This window comes from Mobula hypostoma, chromosome 11, assembly GCF_963921235.1.
Source record: "Mobula hypostoma chromosome 11, sMobHyp1.1, whole genome shotgun sequence".
NCBI classification, from domain to species: Eukaryota; Metazoa; Chordata; class Chondrichthyes; order Myliobatiformes; family Myliobatidae; genus Mobula; species Mobula hypostoma.
This window is the reverse complement of record NC_086107.1, coordinates 92,263,229-92,281,977: the sequence shown is the minus strand read 5'-3', so window position 1 is coordinate 92,281,977 and position 18,749 is coordinate 92,263,229. Positions and strand designations below refer to the sequence as shown.

General features: G+C 46.1%; 1 protein-coding gene across 4 annotated transcripts in view; it reads right to left on the bottom strand.

Moving 5' to 3' along the window:
* shank1 (SH3 and multiple ankyrin repeat domains 1) overlaps positions 1 to 18,749 on the bottom strand; it is a 281,534-nt gene that overhangs the window by 197,781 nt on the left and 65,004 nt on the right. For 2 of the 4 annotated variants that reach the window (XM_063062526.1, XM_063062529.1), the window contains exons 1-2: positions 1,640 to 1,767; positions 1,204 to 1,440 (exon numbers count right to left, since the gene is read on the bottom strand). In XM_063062526.1, coding sequence (XP_062918596.1) covers positions 1,204 to 1,392 — 189 coding nt within the window. In that variant the 5' untranslated portion in view covers positions 1,393 to 1,440; positions 1,640 to 1,767. Of the gene's footprint in view, positions 1 to 1,203; positions 1,441 to 1,639; positions 1,768 to 9,760; positions 9,863 to 18,749 lie in introns of those variants that run through there. The other 2 variants (XM_063062527.1, XM_063062528.1) reach the window with 2 other exon arrangements.

Genomic DNA, 18,749 nt, shown 5'->3' with positions numbered 1-18,749 from the left:
TGCTGACTGTTCTGCGAGTCCTCCAGCACTTCGTGCCTTGCTCCAAAGAACTCTCCCACTTTGTTAAAGCAAAACCACGGGACCGTTCTGGACCAGAGGAGAGTCTGCTTACTACACAATACAAAAAGGCAGCAGCAGCAATGGTGCAGATTACATTAGAGCGCCCGGGGTCAGATCTAGAAATCCAGCCCGCAGCTCTCCTGACCCAGAAACGCTGAATCTCACTCCTGGACAAGCAGCTCACAGCTCGATCTCAGTGCAAGACGACACACACACACACAGGGAAGCGGTGGCAATGATCAGCCCTCGACTACCTGCGCCAAGACACAGATAATGGGCGGTGAGGAAAGGTCACCAGCGACAATCAGCAAGCTGAGCAGTCCCGGCGCTTTCATCTCAAACCCCAGCAGAGCGGCTCTTTGTGCCGGAGACTTGGGCGCCAGAGAGAGTCAAACTTTCTTTGGGAGACAAGCCACGGTAATCCTCCAACTCTGGGTTACACGAGCTCTCCCACTAACTGACCCCACCCATCAAAACCTCCAGCCTGCGATTGAGCCCCAGAAGAGAAGACCCTCTCCGACAACCCCTGAGGTTGGACACAGCTCCCTCTCCCCTCCGGTCCCAGAAAACCCACCCGCCGCGGACCCTCACCTCCCAACTCTCGCTCCAAGCACCATTAACGCACAACTAAGTCCGTACCCTCAGAGAGAGAGGCTACACGGCCGCTGGGGTGACTCCCTCCGGCCGGACAGGACGGCGGGTCCCGACCCCAAACGCCGACTGGCATTTCCCATCCTCCCCCCTGCCACTACCCACAGACGCTGCCCGACTCGCTGAGTTCCTCCTCCAGCGAGTTGCTCCAGTTTCCAGCATCCGCAGTCTCCGCGCACCTCTTCTATTGGGATGGGTCAGAGGCTGAACAAAACACATGTAAAATACAAGGCAGCCTTGCCTCACCAGCCTTGACCAGGATCTCCTGGTCAAAATGTAAAGCCTCTCCCCATCGCAAAAGCCAATGAAACAACTACTGGTGAGATCCTGCTATATCTGTCACGGCGGCCACCTTGCAATCAGAACTTGGGTGGTCTGAATTTCACTTTGGGACGTCGCTACACGAATGCAGACCATGCTTTTGTTGCAGTCTACCTGCCCAGTTTCATTGTTCACCACCTCATCCCACAGCCGCCACCTCCCGGTCCTTACCGTCTGCTGGAGGTCGGGAATCCCGATGCGGAATACCATCATACTGAAATCGGTCTGGATGGGTCTCGACGGGGCGACGGTGGAGTCGGCGCCGGCGCCGCCCCGCACGGCCCCGTCCTCGGAGCTCTCGGTGTCAGAGTCGGAGCCACTGCGCCTCTCATCATCACTGGAGACCGGGCTCTGTGGCATGGTTGAGCGTAGCCTGGGCTAAGGAGAGAGCCGGTACATCACCCAGCGCTGGAGGTAGAGAGAGAGAGAGAGAGAGAGGGAGAGAGATAGATAACTGCATCCTTTAATTCCCGGAGTTCCCAGTCGCACAGCAAGCAGATCCCACACGTGCAAGAATCCTCTCCGTGTAACACACACACACACACTCACACTCAAAGAAAGAGAGAGAGAGACACACACACACCCACACACAAAGAGAAGCGCTTGCCTTTTGCGGTCATTTTGACAGCCCAACAAGTAACTACAGAACGGGCTGCGAGTGAGGTCCCGATCTGCTTCACATCAAAAATGGGCACATTCCACCCGCACCTTGTCACCGTCCGAATAACACAGCCCCGCTGGATGGTTCACACTTACAATAGAGCGAAGTGCGCATGTGTGTGTGTGTGAGTGAGGGAGATAGAGAGAGATTATTCCAAATCCCTCTTTTCCGAAGCAGGAAAGGGGGCGGGGGCAAATCAGCTCAAGAGCGCGCAGTCACACTCCCCACCCACTGGTCCCGCACATGATCTCCATTTTCTGCCTTTGTTTCAATCCCCCAACAATAAGACACCCGGGTCTCACAGCCGGGGGGAGATATGGATCTCCACGGAAGATGCGGGTATGAAAAGGAGAGGGGTGATTAGATCTCAGCTCCCCTCCCCTCCCCTCCCCTCCCTCCTGCACCCCCAGCTCTGTGGGTGCACAAGCACCCCCGGACTAGCCTCTCTTTGTCCACACCCCTTCACAGGCGGCGGTGTGCATGTGCGAACACCGCACGCTGTAGCGGCGCGGAGATAGCACGCACCCCCCGACAGCTCGCCGGCCGGGCAACACTTTGAACGGAGAGGTCAGGTGAGGGAATCCGGGCAAAACCCGATAGATGTCTTCAACCGATTGGCCCTCGAAGTTCAGCCAAATCTTAATTGGAAGTCCGGGAGGCGGCGGGGGTGGTGGTGTTAGGAATTCTCGAATGCCCCAACTCTCTCCCACCAACCCGAACCCTTCGGAAGAAGCAGGGGCAGGCCGCTTGGCCCTTCCAGGGCGTTCTGTCCTTCAATCAGATCTTGAACCCGAGCACCACTTTCCTGCCGTAAGACTAGAAATTTCTGAAGCTGAAAGGCGCCAAGGAACATTATGAGAAAGAGCGGAAATTGGTATTGAGGTTGAACATGGAACGCAGCGCAAGAGCAGACTCCTCGGCCCATCATTGTCGTTACTGACCACGATGCTAAACTAAATCCCAAATGCCCAACATTCCCTCTTTTTTTAACATTGCTTTTTCACAGGTCCTGAAAACTGTGCTGCACTTTAATAAACAATGCATACAAAGCAAATTCCAGCTGTGCTGCAACAAAGGCTATGTGCACGGAAGCATTTCAGTTACCGTGCGGCTGTGCACCAGTGCAGTCTGGAGGGAATAATGCTTCTGTCTGCACATGATCCATAACCCTCCAATTCCTTCCACGTTCCATCTACAGGCATTTTGAACGTCTCTGCCTTTTCTCCTAACGAGGCTGGGTGAATGATGTCATAGGTTAAGGATAAAAGGTGAAATGAGGAAACTGAGGGCGAACTTCTTCACAGGATGGTGCTAGTGTGGAATGTACTGCCAGTAGAAGTGGTGGATGTGGGTTTGATTGTGACATTTGAGAGTAGTTTGGATCAATGAAAGACCACACCAACTTGACCAATGTTCAAACAAACAACAAACTGCAAATAGAAAAAGAAAGATATAATAATAAGTAATAAATATTGAGAAAACGAGACGAAGAGTCCTCAAAAGTGAGTCCATTGGTTGTGGAAATACTTCAGTGATGGGACAAGTGAAGTTATCCCCTTTGGTTCAAGAGCCTGACAGGTGAGGGACAATAACTGTTCCTGAACCTGGTGGTGTGATGCCTGAGACTCCTTCGCCTTCTTTCTGATGGCAGCGGTGAGAAGTGAGCACGTCCTGGGTGACTCCTCACAATGGATGCCACTTTCCTGCCACAACGCTTCATGTAGATGTGCTCAATGGTGGGGAGGGCTTTACCCGTGCTGGAGTGGGTAACGCCGCTACCTCACATCTCCACAGATCTGCGTTCAGTCCCGAGCTCCGGCACTGTCTGTGTGGAGTCCGCACGTTCTCCATGGATTTCCGCCCACGTCCCAAAGGTTAAATGGTGGGTATGTTAGCTATTTCCTATTTCCGAGATAAAACGTACAACAGCACAACACAGGAACAGGCCGTTCGGCCCACGATATCTGTAGTGAGCATGTTGCCAAATTAAACTAAATCTCTTTTGCCTCGCCGTCCCTCTAATCCCCACCATTGAGGACATCTTCAGAAGGCAGTGCCTCATGAAGGTGGCACAATCAGTAAGGACCCTCACCACGCAGGAATGCCCTCGTTCTGTTAGTGCCATCAGGGAGGAGGCACAGGAGGCTGATGATCCACACTCATCAGTTCAGAAACAGCCTCTTCCCCTCTGCCGTCAGATTTCTGAACAGTCCATGAACCCTTGAACACCACCTTCTCATTCTGTTTTCAATGCGCTATTTATTTATTTTTGTAAATTACAGTAATTTTACATCTTTGCACTATACTGCTGCAAACAGCTAATTTCTTGTCACATCAATCAGCGAAAATAATCCTGATTCTCATGCACTGCATATTTACATACTTGTCTGAAAGGCTCATAAACATCACTAGCGTAGCCTGAACTGGTTGCAGCATGGCCCGGTATGGAAGCACCAATTCCCATGAATGGAAAAGCCGACATAAAGTAGGGGACTTCCCAGTCCATCACGGGTAAAGTCCTCCCCACCACTGAGGTCCAGCATCCACTCCGTGCTCTCTTCTCTGCTGTCACCAGGAAGAAGGTCCCACACCACCAGGTTCAGGAGCAGTTAGTACCCTTCAACCATCAGGCTCCTGAACCAGAATGGGTAGCTTCACTTAACGCTGACCTCAAGGGCTTTACAGCTCATGTTCTCAATATTATTTATTATGTACAGTATTTATTATTATTATTGTTTTTTCTTTTTGGTCATCTTTTGAACATTGTTTGATCGTACGTCGTTGTGTGTAGTTTTCCATTGATTCTGCTGCGTTTCTTTATACCTACTGTAAATGCCTGTAAGCAAATGAATCTCAATGTAGTATATGGTAACATATACTTTGAACTTTGATATCTGCTTCCAACACTACCCCAGCAGAACATTCGAGTTGATGGGAAAGTAGGGAGAATACAATTAAATCGGAGTGGGGTTAATGTGAATGGGTGTTTGTTAGTGCTGGCTCTCTGTAAGACCTATTCTCCAATTCTACACACCAACCTCTTTTCAGTAGCTTTGCCAATCTTTATCCAACATTTTCATCCAATCACATCATGAAAGCCACAACAGAAACAGCCTCCAGCACACCCTGCAGACAGTGTGATCCAGATGTCAAACCCCACTGCCTGTGGCATATATTTCCTCCCATCACTCTTAACTCTTTTCTCCTTTGCACTAAACCTGTGACCTTTGAATCTCACCTCCTTCACTGAAGGATGGCTCTCACTGTCCATTCTTAAACCTTAGACTATAAGACCATAAGACTTAGGAGGAGACTTAAGACATCAAGTCTGCTCCATTATTCCATTATGGCTGATTTATTATCCCTCTCCATTCCATTCTCCTGCCTTTCCCCGTAACCTTTGATACACCTACAAATCAAGAGCCTGTCAACCTCCACTTTAAGTATACCCAATGATGACATTCACAGCCATCTGTGGCAAGGAATTCCACAGATACACTAACCTCTTGCTAAAATAATTCCTCATCACCTCTGCTCCAAACAGATGTCCAAGTGTACGCCCTCTGGTCCTACTCTCCCCCACCATAGGAAACATCTTCTTCCTGTCTACTCTATCTAGGCCTTTCACTATGAGATATCGATAGAAATCCCTGCACATTATTCTAACCTCCTGCAAGTACAGGCCCACAGTCATCAAGTACTCCTCAAACATTAACACTTTCATTGCTGGGATCATTCTTGTGAACATCCACTGAACCCTCTCCAATGTCAGCACACCCTTTCTTAGATAGGGGCTTAAAACTACCCACCATACTCTGAGTGTGGTCTCACCAGTGCCTTATAAATCCTCAGCATTACATCTTTGCTTTTATATTCGAACTCAGGCTGCAAGTGAACCTTTATGGAATCCTGCACAAGGACACAACTGTGGAAAGAGAAAAAGTTAATGCTTCAGTTCCATTAAAGGATCCCAGATTTGAAACATTAACTGTTTGTCTCTCCACACACAGATGCTGCCCGACACGCTGGGTGTCCTGAGCATTTTCTGCACTTATTTCAGATCACTTGTCTGCAATTTGTTTCATTTTCAATTACCCCATATTCTACATTGTCTTTTCAACAAAAATGCATTAAACACCATCTGCATTTCCATCTACTCCATATGCTATACACCTTCCTGTACCAGCAGGTGGTCTCGATCGTGTTGCAACCTTTATCCTCCTCAGATGTCACAAATCTTCCAATGGCCCCCTTCATCCCTGGGAAACACCTTCCTCAATGAGCTTCCATGTCTTCTGCTGCCTATTACTCAGCCAAACCTGCACCCTTGTGTTCAATGTCCTGCTTATGCCTCAACTCTGTTGAACAGCCTATCACGGAACACAAGACATAGAAAACTATCGAGATACGTATATGTCACCATATACAGCCCTGAGATTCATTTTCTTGCTGGCATACTCAATAAATCCATAATAGAATAATAACCATAATAGAATCAATGAAATTTGGAATTTCAACCAGTGTGCAAAAGTCAGCTAACTGTGCAAGTCCAAAAAGAAAGAAATAATAATAAATAACTAAGCAATAAATTTTGAAAACATGAAATGAGGAGTCCTCATAGGTTGTGGGAACATTTCAGTGATGGGGTAGGTGAAGTTAAGTGAAGTTATCCTCTTTGATAAGAGCCTGATGGTTGAGGGGTAATAACTTCTCCTGAACCTGGTGGTGTGAGTCCTGAGGCTCCTCTACCGTCTTCCCAATGGCAACAGTGAGAAGAGGTGGTGGGCATCCCTGATGATGGATGCTGCTTTCCTGCGACAGCGTAGAAAAATACAGCACAGTTAGAGACCCTTGGGCCTAAGATGTGCTGACCTTTCAACCTACTCCAAAATCAATCTAACCCTTCCATCTGTAACGCGCTGGAAGGTTACACTGCTATTGTAAGGGCCTCTCTGTAATGTTTCACTGTTAATATAATGGTTTCTCTGTAGCAGCAATGTTTGGGTTATGACTAGAGATAACAGGGGCTTTGGAATGTGCGCCATCCAGTGAGAGGCGTGTTGTTTCTTTCTTGTGGGTCTGAGGGAAGGGATTCACGGTCTTTTGTCAGCAAGAGATGATGAGAGAATATGTGAATGGAGAGAGTTGGTAGACTGGCCATAAGTGGACTGGGAGCGAGGGTCCGAGTGTCAGCGATGCTTGGAGGAGGTCGATGGGGAACGAATGGATGAAACCGTGAGCTCCAACATGAACATTGGACTGTTTCATTAAAATGGGCCCTTTTTCTTTCTATTTTCTTTACTAACCCTATAGTCAGATTAAGATTTATAAAGTTCAGTCGTTTAATTGCATATGGTGTGCTGTCTGATATTTTGTGGAACGGATTTGTAACCGGGCAACACATCTCGCAGCATCCACACAAATGAGATTTCTCAGTCTGGCTGGGCCAGAGGCTGCCTTCTCCTCGACAAACGCATGCTGGCTGAACCTAAAGGTTACACCTCTTACGTAGCCCTTCAACTTACTATCATCCATATGCCTATCTAAGAGTCTCTTAGTGTATCTGCCTCCACCATCACCTCTGCCAGCGCGGTCCAGGCACCTACACACTCTGTGTAGAAAAAAATCTCTGACATGCCTCCATACGTTCCTCCAGTCACCTTAAAATTATGCCCTGCTGTGTTAGCCATTGCTCCCCTGTGAAAAAACTCTCTGGCTGTCCACTTGATCTATGGCTCATATCCTCTAGTGTACCTCTATCAAGTCACCAATCATCCTCCTGTGCTCCAATGAGCAAAGGCCGAGCTTGCTCAGCCTATCCTCATGAGACATGCTCTCTAATCCAGGCAGTGTCCCGGTAAATTTCCTCTGCACCCTCTCTAAAGCTTCCACATCCTTCCTATAATGAGGTGACCAGAGCAGAACACGTCCCCGAATTCTGTGCCACCTTATCAGAAGTCTTCCGGAACCCCATGTGACCCAGAACAAGGACAATACTCTCTTCACATCACTCATCAAGACATTCCGTCAAATTGGTTAAACAATGATTTGACCTTAAGAAGCATAAATTGCCTGAATGAATCCATTTTCCCCAATCAATCAGTCTATGTATATGAGCTAAGCTTAAGTATATACAGCCACACTCAGTAGTCACTCGTACATTGTGCTTTATAGAATTGCTTTTATATTTGTATTTATTGTGTTCTTTATCCTTGTTATGTTTTTAATGCTACTTCAGATCCAGTGTAATAATCGTTACTCCTGACATTTGTGTACTGAAGAGTGAACTCACATTCTGTGATTCTGCAGTTTATTTTCTGTGTAATACCTGTTTCCATTTTGTTTGCACAATTTGTTCTTTTTTCGCACATTGGATATCTGACAGCCTTTGCTGTGAGGGTTTTTGTGTCCATTCTATTGTGTTTCTTTGTTTTGTGACCACCTGCTAGAAGATGAATCTTGAGGTTGTGTATGACGTACATACTTTAATAATAAATTCATAGTACTGTGCAAAAGTCTTTTATATATATAGCTAGTGTGCCTAAGACTTTTGCATAGTACTGTAGTAATTCTCTGTATTGCACTGTACTGATGCCACAAAAAAAAATCAAATTTCATGGCATATGTGAGTGATGATAAACCCGATTCTGATGTGGGTCTCTTTTGTGGACTGAGAGTGGGAAGGGGGCAGGGAGAGGGGAATCATGGTTGGGAAAAGGGGGAAGCGAGAGGGGAGAGAGCAGGAAGCACCAGAAAGACATTCTGTAATGATCAATAACCCAATTGTTTGGAATTGAGAGACTTTGCCTGGTGTCTCAGGGCTGGGTGAGTCTGCACCTGTGGCAACCCCTACCCCTGGCACTTCCTGTCTGCCTCCTGTCCCACACCCCTCCCACGGCGCTCCACCCCTCACCATTCCCAACATCCTTTGCTCCCATCAGATTTACAACCTCGCTCTCCGCTCCACATTGACAAAGACAGTACTGTGCAAAAGTCTTGGGTACCTTAGTTTTATACATATATATGCCTAAGACTTTTGCACAGGACTCTACATATGCACCATACAGTGGAATAGGGGGAATGATTTAATCTTGTTTAGTATTTACCACCCCTTGCTGCTCCCGTACAGTGCACACATTGTGTGTGTGTGTGTGTGTGTGTGTGTGTGTGCATCAGTACTAGTGATTCTCACAGTATGGTCATAGTGTTATACAGGAAAGAACCAGCCCTTTCAGCCCCACTCATCCATGCCAGCCGAAGGGTCTATCTGAGCTTCAATTTCCCTTCATTTGACCCACCTCTTTTTGAGCTTTTCCTATCTGCATACCTGTCTAAATGTCTTTAAAATATTGTTCACACCACACCTCTGCCGCCTCCACTGGCAGTTCATGCCATACACATGACCACCCTCCGGGTGAAAAAGACATCCCTCAGGTTCCTTTCAAATTTCTCTCATCTCATCTAAAACTATCCCTTCTAATTCATCGTTCCTCAACCCTGGAGAAAGTTCAAAGTTCAAAACAAATTGATTATCAAAATTCATGTGTCACTATACACTACCTTCAGATTCATTTTCTTGCAGGCACTTACAGGGAAAGACCATGCACTCACCCTATCCATATCGTTCAGTACTTTATCTGCATCTAATAAGGTCACTGCTCAGCGTCCGACGCTCTGGCGAGAGCAGCTTCAGCCTGACCTGCTTCGCTTTGCTCTGCTGTGTGACTGTATGACCTGTATTCTTCTGAGTTTAGAAGAGGACGGTGAACTTAAAGGATTAAAAGCTTAGCTTTATTTGTCACATGTACATCAAAGCATACAGTGAGAGCAGGGACAGGGTTCCTCTTGTCCTCACCCACCACCCCTCCGTATCCAACACATCGTTCTCCATAACTTCTGCTACCTTCAACGGGATACGATCTCAAACACACGTTTACCTTCCCCCCGCCCCCACTCTCTGCTTTCCACAGGGACCGCTCCCTCCATGCCCACCCAGTCTATTCGTCCCTCGCCTCTAATCTCCCTCCTGGCACTTAACCCTGCAAGCAAAGGAAATGTTACACCTACCCATTCACCTCCATCAGGGGCTTGAACAGTCCTTCCAGGGGAGGCAGCACCAGCTAATCTACTGGGCTCATTTATTGCGTCCAGTGATGAAGTTGCAGCCGGTTCTTCATTGGTGAGACCTGGTGGAAATCGGAGGACCACTTTATCGAGCACCTCCACTCCATCTGCCAAGAGCAGAATTTCTTATGGCCAACCATTTTAATTCCTATCCTCATTCCCGTTACACCATGCCAGTCCGTGGCCTCCACCTTTGCCAAGATGAGGCCACTCTCAGGGGGTGGAGGAGCAACACCCCATATTCTGTCTGGGTAGCCTCCAACCTGACGGGCATGAACATCGATTTCTCCTTCTGGTAATTTCCACCACCACCCGCCCCCCCTTCTCTCTTCTTCTATTCCCAGCTTTGGCTGCTTACCTCTCCTCCTCACCTGTCTATCACCTCCCTCTGATTCCCCTCCTCCTTCCCCTTCTATGTTCCACTCTTCTAACAGATTCACTCCTCTCCAGCTCTTAACCTTTCCCAACCACCTGGCTTCACCTATCACCTTCCAGCAAGTCCTCCTTCCCCTTCCCCCACCCTTCTATTCTGGTGTCTCCCTCCCCCCTCCTTTTCAGTCCTGAAGAAGGATCTCGGCCCAAAACATCAACTGTTTATTCATTTCCATGGACGCTGCCCTCGCTGAGTTCCTCCAGCATTTGTGTCAGTGTAGTGTGCTGTCTGTATCAATGACTAACATAGTCTGAGAACGTAGAGGAAGCAGCACACAAGTGTTGCCGACATCGCCTGCCCACAACTTACTAACCCTAACCCATATGTCTTTGGACTGTGGGAAGAAATCAGAGCACCCGGAGGAAACCCATGGAGTTATGGGAAGAAGATGCAAACTCCTTACAGACAGGGGCAGAAATTGAACACAGATCACTAGCGCTGTAAAAAGTTATGCTACCCTCTACACTACCATAAACTTAATTGAGCACAGGTCACTAGCATTGTAAAAAGTTATGCTACCCTCTACACTACCATAAACTTAATTGAGCACAGGTCACTAGTGTTGTAAAAAGTTATGCTACCCACTACACTACCATAAACTTACTGAAATATAGAAGTTTGTGAGGGAGAAGGACATGGTAAATGTTGAAGCAACACACATCAAAGTTGCTGGTGAACGCAGCAGGCCAGGCAGCATCTCTGGGAAGAGGTACAGTCCTAGAGATGCTGCCTGGCCTGCTGCGTTCACCAGCAACTTTGATGTGTGTTGCTTGAATTTCCAGCACCTGCAGAATTCCTCGTGTTTGCGTTGGTAGATGTTGAGATGTTTTCACCAGTGGGAGAATCTCAGACAGGGGACTTATTTACCAAAGAGGGAAATGGTCATTGAAAGCAGGGGTGTACAAGTAACTACTTCAAAGTCAAAGTCAAAGCAAGTTTATTATCAAATTATGTGTGTCATACATTATAAGATCATGCGTCATAGGGACAGAATTAGGCCATTCAGCCCATCAAGTCTGTTCTGCCATGGCTGATCTATTTTCCCACTCAAACACATTCTTCTGCCTTCTCTCCATAACCTTCAGATTCATTTACAGGAAAATAAAGACAGAGAATTTATGAAAAAAATATACACAAATAAAGACTGAGAAACAGCCCATATGCAAAAGGCAAGTCGTGCAAATACGAAATAAATAATACTGAGAACATGAGTTGTAGAGTCCTTGAAAGTGAGTCCATAGGTTATGGAGTCAGTTCAGAGTTGAGGTGAGGGGAAGTATCCATGGCGGTTCAAGAACCTGATGGTTGTAGGGTGATAACTGTTCCTGAACCTGCTGTTGTGGGACCTATCCTTCTGCCCCTCCTGTCTGATGGTAGAAAGTATGGTGGGGGTCCTTGATGATGGAGGCTGCCTTCTTGTGGCGGCGCTGCTTGTAGATGTGCTCAGTGCTGGGGAAGGCTTCACCTGAGACGCACTGGGCTGTATCCACCACTTTCTGACACCTTCCCTTCCCTGGGCATTGGTGCTTCCATACCAGGACTTGATGCATGCAACCTTCTCACAGAGGTTAGAGAATCTCTGGAATTCTACGCCCTGCCTGGGATATGTGGAGGCTGGATTGTTAGAAGCATTTAAAGTGAAGTAGGCAGATTTTGGAAAGACCGGGAGACTGAGGGTTCTGGGGAAGAGGCACAGGAGAAGAGATACTACTTGAGACAGAGCAGCCATGATTACATTGAATGATGGGATAGGTTTGAGGGACCAAAGGGCCCATGAAGAATCCTAAGATCTTAGACTGACATATATGTACTTCGATAATGAATTTACTTTGAACTTCGATGATCTGTCCTGAAGGACCTCAGCCCATAACATTGACTGTTTATTCCCCTCCACAGATGCTGCCTGACCTACTGAGTTCCTCCGGCATTTCGTGTGTGTGCTTTCAACTGTTCCTGCTCCTGTTTTCTTGTGCTCCAAGCAATCCCTGGGAGTGGACTCGACCCCAGGAGGATCTGACTGACGGGAAGAAGCTGGCTCAATGCCAACAGGCATCAATAATGTAAAGATGATATTAAATCAGTGTCTGTATATGAAAGCAGCTCAGCAGGAAAGCTATCAATGATTTAAATACGAAAATGTTGCACTTCAGTGGAACACAGTCACAGTGCACAATAACTATTATAGACTGAGTGGTTTATCATTTAAATACACCAGTGTGATGTTACAAGCACAGATACCTATTCTGCTGGGATGCAACTGGTAAGAATCTACTTGTTATGTTTCTCCAGAAACATATTTGTGTTGACGGTTTCAATGTTTTGCATCATGTACAACAAACTGGACCAGCTCCTCACCAGAACATTTCTGAGGCCTCTATGTTCTTTGCAGCTTATTGATACTTAAAGGGCACTGTGATGGGAAAGGCTTAGAACAGGGGTTCAGAATCAGGTTTAATGTCACCGGCATATGTCGCGAAATTTGTTCACTTTGTGGTAGCAGTACATTGCAATGCACGATAGCAGAGAGAAAAAAGAAAACTGTGAATTACAGTATGTATATATGTATATTAAATAGATATATTAAATAAATAGTGCAAAAATAGAAATTAAAAGTTAGTGAGGTAGTGTTCATGGGTTCAATGTCCATTCAGAAATCAGACGGCAGAGGGGAAGATGCTCTTCCTGAAATGTTGAAGCCTTCAGGCTTCTGTACCTCCTTCCTGCATTGGGTAGAGGGCATGTCCTGGGTGGTGGGGGTCCTTAATTATAGACACTGCCTTTTTGAGGCACCGAAAAGGTTTAAAATCAGAGAGAGAGGTTCCCAAACCTTTTTGTGGCGTGCTCCAATACCATTAAGCAAAGGTCCGTGGACCCCAGGCTGTGAGCCCTGGATTAATATGGGTCAAACATGGGCAAACGGAACTAGCTTAGATGGGCACATTGGTCGGCACGGACAAGCTGGGCTGAATGGCCTTTTTTCATGCTTCATGACTTTACAACTAGTATTCTTCAGAGTTCTTCAGGGGTGTTCTTATTCAAACAAGGGGCATAGCTTTGAGTTCAGAGAGAGAGGTTTAAAAGGGATATCTGAGGCAGCTTCTTCCTGCAAAGGTGGAAAAGGTAAAGGGCGGGAAAAGAAGAAATTCCATTCCTCATTCTTGTTCCGCTCTCAGTCCTTCTCCTCACCAGCCCGTCCATCACGACCGAGAGCAAGGATGGAAAGGTCAGGCACAGGCCGAAATGTGGTGGTGGGGGTCTAGATCCAGTGCACGTAGACGCAACAGGGCCCAGGTCCTAGTGTGAGGATCGACCCAATGTTTGGACGATTTAAATGCCTGGCCGGATGGATTGAAAAGGCAGGGTGTCAGGACCAGAGGCGAGGGTTGGGCAGGTCCTGTTCGCTGTTCTTTGATATTTATGCAGCTCTGTGCTGAACTGAGGTTAAAGCTGTGGCCTGCTTCGGGCTCTGCGATGTTTACTCGGCTCTGCGCTGAACTGAAGCTCAGCAGATCTCAGCCACAAGCCTTCATAATAAATGTACTTCGAACCGCCCTCCTTCCCTTTTTCCTATGGCCCACTCTTCTCTCCAATCAGATTCCTTCTCCTTCGGTCCTTTAGCTCTTTAACCCATCATCTCCCAGCTTCTCACTTCATCCCCCTCCCCCACCGCCCACCTTCCCCTTCACCTGGTCTCACCACTCACCTGCCTGCTTGTACTCCTCCTCCTCCTCCTCCTCCTCCCTCCATCCTCTTATTCTGGCTTTAGCTGCCCTTCCATCCCAGTCCTGAAGAAACATCCACTGCCTACTCCCCTCTGTAGATGCTGCCTGATCTGCTGAGTTTCTCCAGCATTTTGTGTGTGTTCACCATAATCAAGGACCCCTGACACCCCAGTCGATCTGTTCTGCCCTCTTTCATGGCATAGAAGATACAAAAGCTTAAGAACAAGTACCTCCAGCTTCTGTCGGACTCTCATATACTTGAATTCTTGATTTCCCAAACAAATACATTGCACCCTATTTCTCTGCAAATGTAACACTCTATCCTGAGATCTTTTTTATGACTTCAATGTACTTATAAACACGAGAGATTCTCAGATGCTGGAAATCCAGAGCAACAAACACAAACTGCTGGGGTAACTCAGCAGGTCAGACAGCGTCTATGGACATGAATATGAAGTGATCTATATGGATCATACACAGAAGCTTTTCACTGTATCTTGGTACATGAGACAAAAATAAACCAATTCCTAACCAAAGTTTCAGGATGATGCCCTGGTGACATTAATATCTTCTCAAGAGTTGAGTGGTTCAGTCAGTGAATGTGAACAATGACACATCCTGGTTATATTTAGAGAGTCATAGATCACTGCAGCACAGAAACAGGTCCTTCAGCCCATCTAGTGCGTGCTGAACTATTACTTGGCTGGTAAAATTCCTTCATAAATAAAACATTTTGGAAATAAATACATAAATAGATACTACCCTTCAGAACACCCCAGTCCTGAAAAATATAAATAAAATAAAAATCAGGCTTATTATCATTGGCATATGTCATGAAATTTGTTGTTTTGTGGCAGCAATACAATAAAAAACTATAAATGACATTAAGAAATATATATATTAAAAATTAAATTAAATAATTAGTGCAAAAAAGAGTAAAAATCGTGGGTGAAGAGCAAATATAGTGATTAAACCAAACTGTCTGAGTCCCCCATGTTTCAATGACACCTCCACAGTGGTATGGGGTTTTTGAGAGATAGAGAGAGAGAAGGAGGGTGTGTTTCTTTCAGATATTTTTCTTTTTTAACTAATATCCACATTGTTTTCAACTGATGGATGAGCCCGCATTAATGGAAGATGCACACAGCTCTTGGCGGGATCCTGAGGTGGAGAATTAGCACCTTTCATTATGAAGAAACAAAAGCCTGGGCCTAGTTCAGAAGAGGAAAAAAAACTCAGGCATTATGAAGAACAGCATTTGTTCCTAAAATAATCTCATAACGAGCTGCTGATTTTGTTGTAATAATAATATTTAAGCATCAACAAAGAAAACTGAAGGATTCCCAAGTCTGCCTGATGTCTTGCTGTTAAACCATCTGTCACCGTGGCAACACAGCGGGAAATGTTAGGTTAGTCATGTTAACGTGACCCTGGCTCCTGGCCTCTAGACCTGAACTAGAATCACTCATCAAATAGACCAAAATTCACCATTACCATCCAGAGTGACAGAATCTTGGGATGTGACCCACAAGATAAAATTCTATGAAAAAGAAACACATTGCACAATTGAACACAGTGAAATATAGCACACAGGCAAAAAAACCCATCAGGCTAAAGAGAAGGCGATTTGCAAGATTGATGGTGGAAGAGAGAGATTATAATTAATGGACAATACTGAATAAGAAATAATTGACCTGAAAAAAGCCTTGAAATTGAAGAGAGGTTGCTGTTGTTGTGGAAGGTGGTCAACAGGAGCCGAGAACTCAGGCTGTTTCTTGCTCCGCAGTAGCTGCCTGACTAACCGAGCACTTCCTACTGTGTTCCAGATTTAGAGCATCTGTGGTACTTCCTTAATGGTGAGGATGTGGAGAAGATGTTTCCCTTCATGGGGAATATCTGTGTCTATAAAGATACTTGACAGAAGTTGGGAGGTAATTTTTCAGTTGCACAGGTGAGGTCACAGTTGTGTTCGGTTTTGGTTGGCCTGTTATAGGAAAGATGTTATTATAATGGAAATATTGCAGCAAAGGCTTACAGCACAGGTTGTTGCCAGGTCTCGGGGGTCTGAGTTATAAGGAAAGATTTTACAGTTTTTATTTTCTGGAGCAAAGGAGAAAGAGGGATGATCGTACAGGAGTGCAAAAGAAAATCATGAAGGGCATAAATAGGGTGAATGCACTTGGGCTTTTCCCCAGGGTTGGAGGATCAAAATCAAAATTGTTGTTTTATGCTGAGAGGGGAGAGTTTTTGTAGTAACCTGTGGAGAACTTTGCACCGAGAGGGCGGTCAGTATATGGAAAGAGCTGCCAGAGGAAATAGTTGAGGCAGGTACATAAACAACATGTTTGGATAGGTAAATGGATTGAGGTTCAGAGCGATCTGGGTCAAATAGAGAAGAATTGACTGGCATGGACCAGTTGGGCCGAATGGCCTGTTTCCATGCTGTATGACTCCAGGTTGTTCACATTTATGGAGAGCCAAATAACTCTAGATGATCATTCAGAAAAATTCCCCTTCTCGCAGAGAGCAAAGAGAAAGTGGAGCCTTGGGAGAGCTTGAAGGGAAACACTAAGTTACACTTATGAGGAGGTTGAATAAATTCATCCTGGTGGACAAGTGGAATTTCCTGACCTTTGAGAGCTGCAGCAACGTGGTCAAACCGTGAGAACCAGGTCAAACCGCAGAAACACGGTCAAACTATAGAAACACGGTCACACTGTGGAAATGTGGTCATTTTGTGGAAATATGGTCACACTGTGCAAATATGGTCACACTGTGGAAATATGGTCACAATGTGGAAATATGGTCACACTATGCAAATGTGGTCACATTGTGGAAATGTGGTTACACTGTGGAAATGTGGTCAAACCGTGGAAATATGGTCACACTGTGGAAATGTGGTCACACTGTGGAAACACGGTCACACTGTGGAAACACGGTCACACTGTGGAAATACGGTCACACTGTGGAAATGTGGTCACACTGTGGAAATATGGTCACACTGTGGAAATGTGGTCACATTGTGGAAATGTGGTTACACTGTGGAAATGTGGTCACACTGTGGAAACACAGTCACACTGTGGAAACACGGTCACACTGTGGAAATACGGTCACACTGTGGAAATGTGGTCACACTGTGGAAACACGGTCACACTGTGGAAATACGGTCACACTGTGGAAATGTGGTCACACTGTGGAAATATGGTCGCGCGGTGGAAATATGGTCACACTGTGGAAATATGGTCACACTGTGGAAATGTGGTCACATTGTGGAAATGTGGTTACACTGTGGAAATGTGGTCAAACCGTGGAAATATGGTCACACTGTGGAAATGTGGTCACACTGTGGAAACACGGTCACACTGTGGAAATATGGTCACACTGTGGAAATATGGTCACACTGTGGAAATGTGGTCACACTGTGGAAAAATGGTCACACTGTGGAAATATGGTCATACTGTGGAAATATGGTCGCGCGGTGGAAATATGGTCACACTGTGGAAATATGGTCACACTATGCAAATGTGGTTACACTGTGGAAACACGGTCACACTGTGGAAATATGGTCACACTGTGGAAAAATGGTCACACTGTGGAAATATGATCATACTGTGGAAATATGGTCACGCTGCGGAAATATGGTCACACTGTGGAAATGTGCTCACACGGTGGAAATATGGTCACACTGTGGAAATATGGTCATGCTGTGGAAATATGGTCACACTGTGGAAATACGGTCACGCTGTGGAAATAGGGTCACACTGTGGAAATGTGGTCACATTGTGAAAACATGGTCACACTGTGGAAATCAGGTCACACTGTGGAAATGTGGTCACACGGTGGAAATATGGTCACGCTGTGGAAATATGGTCACACTGTGGAAGCACGGTCATACTGTGGAAATATGGTCACACTGTGGAAACATGGTCACACTGTGGAAATATGGTCACTCTGTGGAAATATGGTCACACTGTGGAAATGTGGTCACACTGTGGAAACGTGGCCACACTGTGGAAACATGGTCATACTGTGGAAATATGGTCACCCTGTGGAAACACGGTCACATTGTGGAGGTGTGTTCACACTGTGGAAACGTGGTCACATTGTGGAAATATGGTCACTGTGGAAATAAGGTCACACTGTGGAAATATGGTCACACTGTGGAAATAAGGTCACACTGTGGAAACACGGTCACACTGTGGAAATATGGTCATTGTGGAAACACGGTCACACTGTGGAAATGTGGTCACACTGTGGAAATGTGGTCACACTGTGGAAACACGGTCACACTGTGGAAATGTGGTCACACTGTGGAAATGTGGTCACACTGTGGAAATAAGGTCACACTGTAGAAATGTGGTCACACTGTAGAAATGTGGTCACATTGTGGAAATGTGGTCACACTGTGGAAACATGGCCACATTGTGGAAACATGGTCACTGTGGAAACATGATCACACTGTGGAAATATGGTCACACTTTGGAAATATGGTCACACTATGGAAACACAGTCACACTGTGGAAATATGGTCACACTGTGGAAATGTGGTCACACTATGGAAATATAATCACACTGTGGAAACATGGTCACACTGTGGAAATGTGGTCACACTGTGGAAATGTGGTCACACTGTGGAAACACGGTCACACTGTGGAAATGTGGTCACACTGTGGAAATGTGGTCACACTGTGGAAATAAGGTCACACTGTAGAAATGTGGTCACACTGTAGAAATGTGGTCACATTGTGGAAATGTGGTCACACTGTGGAAACATGGC